The sequence below is a fragment of the Nicotiana tomentosiformis genome, chromosome 7 (genome assembly GCF_000390325.3).
Source record: "Nicotiana tomentosiformis chromosome 7, ASM39032v3, whole genome shotgun sequence".
Taxonomy (NCBI): domain Eukaryota; kingdom Viridiplantae; phylum Streptophyta; class Magnoliopsida; order Solanales; family Solanaceae; genus Nicotiana; species Nicotiana tomentosiformis.
Genome location: NC_090818.1, coordinates 127,089,180 through 127,100,103, shown reverse-complemented (window position 1 = coordinate 127,100,103; position 10,924 = coordinate 127,089,180). Strand labels below are relative to the sequence as shown.

At 35.3% G+C, this 10,924-nt stretch overlaps 2 protein-coding genes across 2 annotated transcripts; both read left to right on the top strand.

Annotated features, from left to right (window-relative positions):
- Nucleotides 1-4,685: 4,685 nt before the first annotated feature.
- Nucleotides 4,686-5,635, top strand: LOC104109751 (uncharacterized). The gene has a single exon (XM_009619106.4). It carries the CDS (start codon nucleotides 4,950-4,952, stop codon nucleotides 5,439-5,441), a length of 492 nt encoding a protein of 163 aa, XP_009617401.1. The 5' UTR covers nucleotides 4,686-4,949; the 3' UTR covers nucleotides 5,442-5,635.
- Nucleotides 5,636-7,483: 1,848 nt separating this feature from the next.
- LOC104109752 (APO protein 3, mitochondrial) lies at nucleotides 7,484-10,413 on the top strand. The gene is made up of 3 exons (XM_009619107.4): nucleotides 7,484-8,261; nucleotides 9,167-9,597; nucleotides 9,791-10,413. The coding sequence occupies exons 1-3, from the start codon at nucleotides 7,903-7,905 to the stop codon at nucleotides 10,198-10,200; spliced, it is 1,200 nt and encodes a 399-aa protein (XP_009617402.1). The 5' UTR covers nucleotides 7,484-7,902; the 3' UTR covers nucleotides 10,201-10,413.
- Nucleotides 10,414-10,924: the final 511 nt, after the last annotated feature.

Sequence of the window (10,924 nt, the reverse complement as noted above, 5' to 3'; positions counted from 1 at the left end):
TTTAAAAATTATTCGAGTAATAAAACTCGAAGTACTTGCAAAAATTAAGATAATGTGAGAAATAAATAAGTTAAAACCCAAGTAAAATAATTAAATCCAAAAATTCTACTAGTGTGTGTCAAGACCTGGTGTCACAAGTGTATGAGCATCTAGTAGATTATACAAAATTCCAAATACTTTCTGAAATAAAATAGACAGAATACAAATACAAGAAGAGGCATAGTTGCTTCAGAACGGCTCAGAAAGGGGCAGCTCATTACTAAGCCTTTGGATAACGCGGGTGCACACCGATGGGTCCTCCGATAGTACCTATCTCAGGTCCTGCACAAAAAATACAGCAAACGTAGCATGTGTACGTAAACAACGTGTACCCAGTAAGTATCAAGCCTAATCTCGAAGAAGTAGTGACGAGAGGTCGACTTTGACACTCACTATGGGTCAATAATATTACAATAGAAATATTTAAATCAACATGATTTATAGAATTTATTAAAAAATTCTTTAACCAGCAGAAATAATTAAATTCCTTCAAATACAATAATTTTTAATTTATTAATTAACTTCACAAGCAGCAATTAAAATATCAAGGTATCGTGTAATTATTATTATTAGGCACGATTTCTGCCGAGGTCGTACGACCCGATCCAGAGTGTCGTGTACACTGCCGAGGGACGTGCGACGCGATCCATAGATGCATCTATACTGCCGAGGTGTTCGGCCCGCTCCAAAAGAAAGGGGGACATTTTCTTATGTACCTCCGGAATTAGGATATATATATATATATATAATGAGATTAATACAAGAGGGTGTACAATTTCTTTTAACAATTAATTAATTTATACAAAAATTCAAGTATATGATATTTCAATCTTTTACTATTTTCCCTAACAATTCATAATATAGTTCAAATACTTTAATTAAATAAAGGATATAATTAACATACGAAATTCATGATTTGAGTCCTAAACTACCCGGACTTTAGCATAAATAGTAGCTACGCACGGACTCTCGTCACTTCATACATACGTAACTCCCACAATTAGCAACAATTATTAATTTAAATCACCTATGGGATAATTTTCTCCTTACAAGGTTAGGCAAGAGACTTACCTCGACTTGCTCAAATTTAATCCACTAGTAGGCCTTTTCCTTGATTATCCAGCTCCGAATGATTCGAATCTAGCCAAAATAATTCGATACAGTCACAAAACAATTATAGGAATCAATTTCATAAGAAAATACTATATTTTTTAATAAAAATTCGAAATTAACTCAAAAATCGTCCGTGGGGCCCACATCTCGGAATCCGACAAAAATTATGAAATATGAACGCCCATTCAACCACGAGTCTACTCATACCAATATTACTAAATCCCGATGATAATTCGGCCCTCAAATCCTCAAATTTATCCAAGAAGGTTTTCAAACTTTTTCAACTTAATTCACCAATTAAATGATAAAAACAGTGATGGATTCGGGTAATTTAACCAATATTGAGTTAAGAACTCTTACCCCATTGTTTTCTCTGAAAATCTCCCAAAAATCGCCTCAATCTGAGCTCCAAATCGGTAATAATGGAAAATGGAAACTTAAACTCTCTGCCCAGTCATTTGCTCTACGCGATCGCGAACCTTACAATTTTTTCACTGCCCAAATTAACCTTACGCGATCGCGGACTTGTCCACGCGATCACGAAGCTCAAACTTACAGGCCTACGTGATCGCGAACTTATCCACGCGATCGCGAAGCACAAACATGTGACCTCTACTTCTGCTCCACTTACTCTACGCGAACGCGACCTTCTTCACGCGTTCGCGAATAACAAACTCCCACAGCTACGTGATCGCGACCCTTTTCACGTGATCGCGAAGAACAAAAATCATCACTGCCCCAAACAAGCCTACGCGATCGCAAACCATTTCACGCGATCGCGTAGAACAAAGTCGCCTCTGCCCCAAATTAGCTTACGCGAACGCAGATGAACCTATGCGATCGCGTATAAGAAAATCAGAAGAAAAATACCAGCAGCTATCACCTATCTCCCAAGATTCAAAAATGATCCGTTAGCCGTCCGAAACTCACCCGAGTCCCTCGGGACCTCAACCAAAAACACAACAAGTCCTAAAACATCATACGAATTTAGTCGAACCCTCAAATCACATCAAACAACGCAAAAAACACGAATCATACTCCAATTCAAGCTTAATAAAACTTAAAATTTTCAACTTCTACATTCGATGTCGAAACCTATAAAATCAAGTCCGATTGACCTCAAATTTTGCACACAAGTCATAAATGACATAACCGAGCTATAAAAATTTTCGGAACTGAGTTCCGATTACGATATCAAAAAGTCAACTCCCCGGTCAAACTTCCAAACTTTAATTTCTATTTTAGCCATTTCAAGCCTAATTTAACTACGGACTTCCAAATAAAATTTCGAACACGCTCCTAAGTCCAAAATCACCATACGGAACTGTTGGAATCATCAAAATTCTATTACGGGATCATTTTTCTAAAAATATTGACCGAAGTCAAATTTAACATTTTAAGACCAACTTAAGGAATCAAGTGTTCCGATTTCAACCCGAACACTTCCAAATCCCGAACCAACTATCCCCGCAAGTCATAACTTAATAAAAGCACATACATAAAGTTTTATTTAGGGGAACATGGTTCTAAAAGTCAAAATAACCGATTGGGTCATTACAATAGGGTACGTAAATTGTTCCCTTAAGAAGAGAATCAACAACAAAAGAAATAAAAAAATAAGAGGAATATCAATTTTAGTATAATATTACGAGTCAAATTGATAAATTGCTATTCATTTAACTGAATTAACATTCTTCACTTAGCTGACATTTTTTCTTAAATTTTATAATTTAAATATGGAGTATAAATTTTTAATATAATATTTATATAATTTTAAAAAGTTTATACTTATTGAGTTGGGTATACGCGCAACGCGCGTAGCTTAAGACTAGTATGTGTGTGTATATATATAGAGAGAGACTCCTTCTCCTTTCACCATTAATATGAATTTTTTTAAAGTAAATTACAAATATATATATATATATATATATATATATATATATAAATTATTTCAAATTCTTTTTGCTCCTCTTTTATTTTTAGAGCCATCAAAATATTTATTTGCTCCTCTTTCTTCTTCCTTTTTTTTTGTTGCCTTCCTTCAGGAGTTGGGGTAGGTTGTCTCATTATAACATTGAAATTGATTTGAAAGTCAATACCAAAATGGTACATACCAAAACTAACATGATTAGAATTTTGTTTTCTTGGGTACGTAATAATTATTTTCACATTCTAAATTATTAGTCGAGCAGATACAGACAAAGTAAAAACAAAAATTGCTTATCATGTTAAAAGAGGGGTTCCACATACAAATGTTATGTTAGTTATACGACTCTCAAATTAAGAGAACAGTAAATATGACGTAATAAAAAATAAAAAAATTGCATCGAATTATTGTCTTCTATTCAAATTGTACGAGATAATTTTTTCGTAAAAAGATAAAGAACAAATACAGGTTGAAATAAAGATTTCCTGTGAAACGGCCATGAGCCATATAATCATCGAACCTCTTCACTCTATTCTGTAAAATGGTATTGGAATTTGAGTAAATTTTTTATATTTATAAAAGTTACATAGAAATGTAATGAAGTTAAATATTTTGAAACATACTAAAATGGAGAGGTTGAAATTATTAAATAATTAATTAACTATATTTGTTTGCTAATCTCAAGGTTCAGATGACAAGATAAAAAAGAAATACATAAACAACAGTATTATAATATGCAATTGCGAGTGTTTGGATGTACGTGTTTTGTTCATATTCTTGCTTAATTAGTTAAGAGAAAAATTATCTCCAAGATAACCATTTGTGTCTTTCTTAAATATGCTTGGTCCGACTATACATATCATATGACATGAAAACCAAGAGAATCATATGTATCCTTAATGCTCTCTTTTAGTTGGTTCAAACGAAATACATAAAACGAGATATTATATATACTGATAGTTTAAATTTTTTTCTTCGTAATTTAGTTTAATACCTACAAAAGTCCAAAACATGTAAAGGGGAGTGGTTGTTTTTGCATCAATAAAATATCTCGTCACAACCCCTTTCAAACAAGTCTCCATCTTATTAAATGATTGATACAGCTAGCTTCACAAGCAGCCCTACAATGTGAATTACAAAACCCACTATCAATTTCTATATGGTCATTGGCCAAAAAGCTTAGAAATAACTTTATTCCTGGACCAACAAGAGTTGTGGTTAAGTGATAAGTACTCATGAGGTCAGTCTCGGATTTACATCAGGTTACCTCTGGTGAGTACGCCTTTGTTAGGGAGCGTTTACCTCCCAACGAGGAACTTTCCGGTGAGAATTTGAATTTAGTCGGACTACGAAAAACCAAAAAACTCTATTTCCCCGGCCCCACCACAAACCCCTTAAAATCAACGTCAACCTCACAATCTTCCAAAAATCCACTGTATTTATTCCCCTTAGTTTTTAGAGGCCTATCTTTTTCCTTCTCTTTTTAGGTATAATTTTTCAAGATTTGAAGTAAACCACACAATTTGAGAATGAAATCTCAACATAAAGACACGTACAATTGTCACTTGCCATACAAAAGAATGCCCACTTTGTGGTCATGACGTGGTAACTATCACCCCACCATTTACAATCCTTTGCTTCTTTCTTCCCACACAAAAAATTAATAATAAAGCCCTCTTGCATTATTCCCCAACACAAGAATAGATTCTCTCTTTAGCTTAGCTCCAATACTTGATTTTGGAGAGTAGGAAAAAAAAAAAAAAAAAGAGAGAGAAACTATCATTTCTCCTTTCAACAACATTTTTTCTTTTGCTTCAACTTCATACAAGAACATCATCAACAACAACAACAAATCAACGATATAGCTTCCATGACTAATCAATGCGAAAATTCATCCTTTTTGATACAACACAAGAGTAGTACTCCTAACCCTAACGATGACAAGATCGAGTCACAAAGGCCGAGTTTAGGAAAGAAAAACGAGGTGAAGTGTGAAGAAAATCACGAGTCAAAATCAACTTCTGACGAAAGGAATAAATTCAACGATGCAGGAGCTGTGCTGGAAAACCCTGTTCAGGTAAGACTAGAAGTCAAGGAACATGCAAGTGGACATAACAAAGGCGAATCGTACGTGGAGGATAATGGACGTGATAGATTGAAAAGACATCGGGTTGAAGTAGCTGGTCATGTATGGATTCCAGATATATGGGGTCAAGAGGAACTACTCAAAGATTGGATTGATTGTAGTGCTTTTGATGCTTCATTAATGAATAGTAATATAATGTCAGCTCGTGCTGCTTTGGTTGAAGACAGAAGAAGAGCCAATTCTAGCTGCAGATTAAGAATAGAGAATAGCTGTTGAAAAAGCTTCCAAATTACTTCAAACTTCTCATTTTCATAAAGATGAATTTCTTTTTGGTTTTATTTTGCTTTATTATTTCATCTTAATAATTGTGTATTTCTACATGTTAATACCTAAAAGGAGTACATCGTTGAGGACGTTAATTATTTGGACACTAATACCATATACTAATAGATTGCCTATTGCTTGGTAAATCTTTTAGATTTTTAAGCTGATTATTACTCATTTTTTTTTATTCCCCTTTGATCCCCTTTGTTGGAGCTATTGCTCCTCTGATAACTCGAAAGCACGGACCCCGGAATTGTAGATTGGGTGCGACTAGTGATGGCAAAATAGTTAAAAAAAAACAGTTATACACCCATATTATCCACTAAAAAATGAGATGGATAATGAACTGTTTAGAAAATGGATAACTAATGGTTTTATTTTTTACATTTGTAAAGCCTTAAATTAGGGGTTCGTCAAGTTTGGGAGACTAGTAATTCTCCCAAAAGCGATTCAAGAAGTCATGGATCCATATTATCCGCCGGTTAACTCATTTTTTATCCGTATTAAATATCTGACCTGCCCGTTTACCACTCCTAATGCTGATCATCTGAGCAATCCCCTCTTGTCAGATGATTACTGAATATAAGATGTCAATTTTGATACTGATGTGCGGTGTAACAATGTGAAAACAAGTATTCAAGTCTATTTTGTAGTTTATGTTGAAGATCTCATCGTAATTTGTTCATTCAAGCGCCTATTCATTCTTTTTTGGGTTAAAGGCACGTAATAATATAGGTAATCCGTCTTATTGTATTGACTCAACTGAAAGATCAATATAGGCTTCCTGCCGCTTAAGCGGGATTAACTCGGACTTTAGTAAGAACAATTGTAATTTAAAAGTCATATTCATTAATAAGTTGTGAAGAGTTTAACCAAAAGCGATCTCTAATTGAGAGTCACATCAAAGCATCAAGTAGGTTGTGAACAATTTAACCCAAAGCAGCCTCCATTAAGGGTCACATTGATGCATTAAATAGGTTGTGAATTTGGCCATAAAATTCCTTTCATTCCCTTGTTTCATCATGGCACGCCCCTTTCTCCGACCCACAAGTCGATGGCTCGGAACCAGACCCACAAGCCGATGGCTCGGGGCTAGAAAATGTTTCATGTCCTGATTTTGTAAGGGGTTTTTCTTGGGTATGGGTGTCACTGTATTTCGAACTAGATGCAAAAGAAGTTCAGTAATCTAGTGATTTTTTCTAATAGAATTAGCGTTTTGAATTTGTCGCAAAATCTCTAAGAAAGGTAAAGAAAAAAAAAAGAAATTTCAATATCTAAGGAAAGAAGCTAAGAAAAAGCCAAAATAGAATTTCAACTTCTAACACAGATCACAGAATGTGGCTGCTGCAAGTTCAACTTGTTATACAATTTACATAAGAATATCATACAGAAATAAAGACCCCACGTAGAAAGATGGTCCCTGCTTAAGTTTTTGAGGAATTTTGCAGATTTATTCTTTTATTTTCTAGTACAAAAAATGTGTAGTAGTGATATTGCTACATATGAATTAGACTGCCTCAGAGAAAAATAAAAAAATAAAAGGAAAAAAAATAGTATAGCATTCAGTCTAAGGCTTTAAAAGGCTCAAAATTACTGTGAATTATATTTCTACATATTCGAAAAATAATTTGCAATACTATCGCAGGGAAGAATAAACCAATGCTTTATTTATAATTATGGATATGAAAGTCAAGAGCCATATTGGATATATAATGTTAGTTTAACATTAGAATTATATATCACAAGTGGGACATGATCTTAGAAGCCTTTTTAATTCTAAAATATGTCCAAATTTAGGTGCAATTTGAAGTCCCATCCACAATAAGATTGTGCTATATAAATTAATCTGTCATCAGACACATTAAAATTAGGTAAAATAGTCAAATTTATCTCTTATTATCGAATATTATCTATATTTTAATATGTCATCAGACACAATAAAATTCGGTAAAGAAGAAATGGCGAAAGCAAGAGATAGTATTTCGCCTCTCTCTCTTTTCTAAAATTCAGAAACAGCGGAGATAAATTTGTCCTAATAGTAATATTTGATAATAGAGGTATAAAAGATTTCTTTTAAGTATATTTATCTTTTCTTATTTACAATTTAATCATTACTGTTGCCAATTAATGCCAATTAGGAAGATTTGGAAAAGATTAACTCAAAAAAGACTTACAGTGTCTATTTGGTTTGTAGAAGTCCCCTTTAACTAATTACAGTGCTTCTTTGGTACTTGTAATTCTTCTATCTTCGTCCTTCTCTTCTTCGTTTTCTTTGAGTTACCCCTCTCCTTTCTTATTCCTGTTACAGTTTCTAACCTGAGCTGCACAATAACTGTTTGTTGTAATGCCCAGCTGATGAAATTCCAAGTAAGCTTTTAAAATTTTCAGTATTTCGAATTCGTAGCCTAACAGAATGTCTTATAGACGATTTGGGTCAATCTTAAATCTTCGTACCAATACAATAATTTCCAATGTAAAGGTGCTGAGTAGTGTTAGTCCATTGTATTATTCAACTGGCTTGGAAGTGCTACCAAGAAAACTGAAAAGGGATGAAAGAAAACCAATGGTAACTAGTGTGAATGAGCTTAAGAGGATAGCAAGACTGGACAAGCAAGAGAGAAGGGTTGCACGTGAAGTTCCATTGCGGCCACCTGAAAATGGGCTATTAATTAAAGAACTAATCCCACTTGCTCATCAGGTCTTAGCTTCCAGAGGCCTGTTATTCGCCTGTGTTTCCAGGATTTCGGAGGATATTCCTATTTATTTTTGCAGGTAACATTTCATTTTCCCTCCAACACTTGCATTTTAAGCCAACTTTCTCACAACTAATCAACTGTAAAACGGATAGAGGCGGATCCAGGATTTGAATTTTATGGGTTCCTATAGCGATATCAAGTTAATATACCATACTAAGTGGGTTCACAGTCAAATATTTAAGGTGTCTTTTGGTTACCAGGATAAGGATATTGATCCCAGTATAAAATTTGGGATTATAGTTAACTCATGTTTGGCTGTGGGTATTAGCTAATATCGTTATACCAAAATGGTGGTATTAACTCCCCTCAGGATTACTAAACCTAACGGCCCCTTATAAATATTTTATGGATTTCTTAATACATATACAGAGTTTTCTGGGGAAAAAGTTACTGGGTTCATGTCAACCCATAGGTTACACTGTAGATCGCCTCTGATAGCGGACCTATGATTTAGAACAAAAGCATGAAAAATTTGTTGAGCTATAGCTGATAAGATTATCTGGTAGAGCATATCTTTGTGGAGCATAGCCGATCTCAAGTCCCAATAAAAAGTAGGTTGTGGTAGGTTAAGGATTGGAGTAATAATGGTCAAATATGATACTCCTGTTCATTTTACTTAATTCTTGTGTAGATGTAGCTAAGAGTGTAACACAATAGGAGCAAATGATCTTTAAAGGCGATATCAACTAGTTAAGGTTAAACTAGTAATCACGGTAGGCAATTAGTGTGAGATTAAGATATTTAGTATTTAAATGAAATAGACTTGAATAAAGCATGATGGGTGTAGAAGATTCATATAGCCGACTCCTACTGATTTTGGGATTGAGGCCTAGTTAATTGATCGGAGATTATCTTGCAACTCACTGTGAATTTCAACTGTTAAAATAAAGCTTATGTTGTGATCTCTGGCCATTTGTGCAGTGTATGTAGTGAAGTTCATGTTGGTCATCCACCACATAAGATCAGAACTTGCGACGTTAGTGGCAGTCAGAAGAACAAAGAGCATACATGGCAGAGAGGGGGTGTAGAGCACGTGTTGCCTGTTGTCGAATCTTTTCATCTCTATGACAGGTTGGGAAGAGCTGTTTCACATAATGAGCGACTTGAAGTTGATTGCATCCCAGCCCTTGTGGAATTGTGCATTCAGGCTGGCGTGGATTTACCTGAGTACCCAACCCGAAGAAGGAAGTTCCCCATTTACCGGGTTGCTGGAAAACTCATAGATTTTGAGAAGAGGTTTCCCAAGGATGATTTATCCGGAAAGGACTTAGAAACTTCTAAATTTAGGGAAACTATAAAGAAGCCAGATGGAGATGGAAAATATTTGAATTTACCATACGATGACATAAAAGGTGCGTCTTTATGTTACTTTCTCAATTGTTTCTCTTCAAATTCTTTCCATTTTGCAATGTGGATTTTCCGATATTGAAAAACATTGCAAGTGATTTCCTCTCACGAGCATCAAGTATGTTAAAGAACTATTGCTTATGGTATGATGAATCCTTCTAGTTTTCATTTTCCGCAACTTATATATGCCTTCTCCAGGATTCGCAATGCGAGGAATGGAAGCTTGGGAGAGTATGCGTACCGGAGTCATACAGCTCATGCAAACGTATGCCGTACAAACATGTGGATATTGTCCTGAGGTGCAGGTTGGGCCAAAAGGTCATAGGGTTAGGCAATGCCAAGCATTCAAGCACCAGATGAGGGATGGACAACATGCTTGGCAAGAGGCAACAATAGATGATCTTCTCTCCACCGTTTATGTTTGGCATGTCCGAAACCCACATGCTGGCCATCTTTTGATTGATTCTTTAAAGAGGTATTACGGAAAGTTACCTGCAGTCGTTGAACTGTTTAGTCAAGCTGGAGCACAGGTTGGAGATGATTACTATTGCATGATGAGGGAAGATGTTGCTGTTCCCGGACCAGATGAAGAAAAGTTGGTTGTATAAAGCTCCAAGATACTGGCCTACGCATTGGTAAATTATTTGAAGCTGTGGCAAGGATGCTCGTACCTTTGGTAAAAGTTACTAATAGGCATTTAGAGTCCTCAAGATGAAGAGGAAACAGCTCAAGATTAATGCTGGCACATATTTACTCTTGATAAGACACTTTATAGAGTTGTTCATTTATCTATTAGATTACTGCCAAAAGATACATCCGAATGAACTGGGTTATGCCAAAATATACATCCGACCTCTTGAGATGCTGGGCTGGTGTGACAGGTGGAGTCAGACAGAAGAAATGGCGGCAGAAGATCCCAGCCTGCATTTGGTGGTCAGTCTGGAACGAGAGGAACTCCAGATGTTTTGAGGATGTTAGCAACTCCATTCAGAAAATCAAAATGAACTGTTTAGTGCTTTTTCTTTTTTGGTGTAAAGAATGCCCTGTAAATGATAGTAACTCCATACTTGATATCATAGAATACATCCCCAAAAAAGAAAAGAATCCCGCCACTACAAAAACTTACAAGGATCACTTTTAGCAGCACAAACTTTGTGCTGTTTTATATTTATATAATGTTACCATTCTCAAAAAAATTACTGCCAAAGGTGAGATGAGAAAAAAACCAGAGAGGAGTTGGTGGTTTCTGTAACGTTTGAAGCTTCACTTGTGATGTGAATGCTGCATCGCTAGCTATGGAAGAGTAATACAGTTATTTCCGTGACTTTCAGA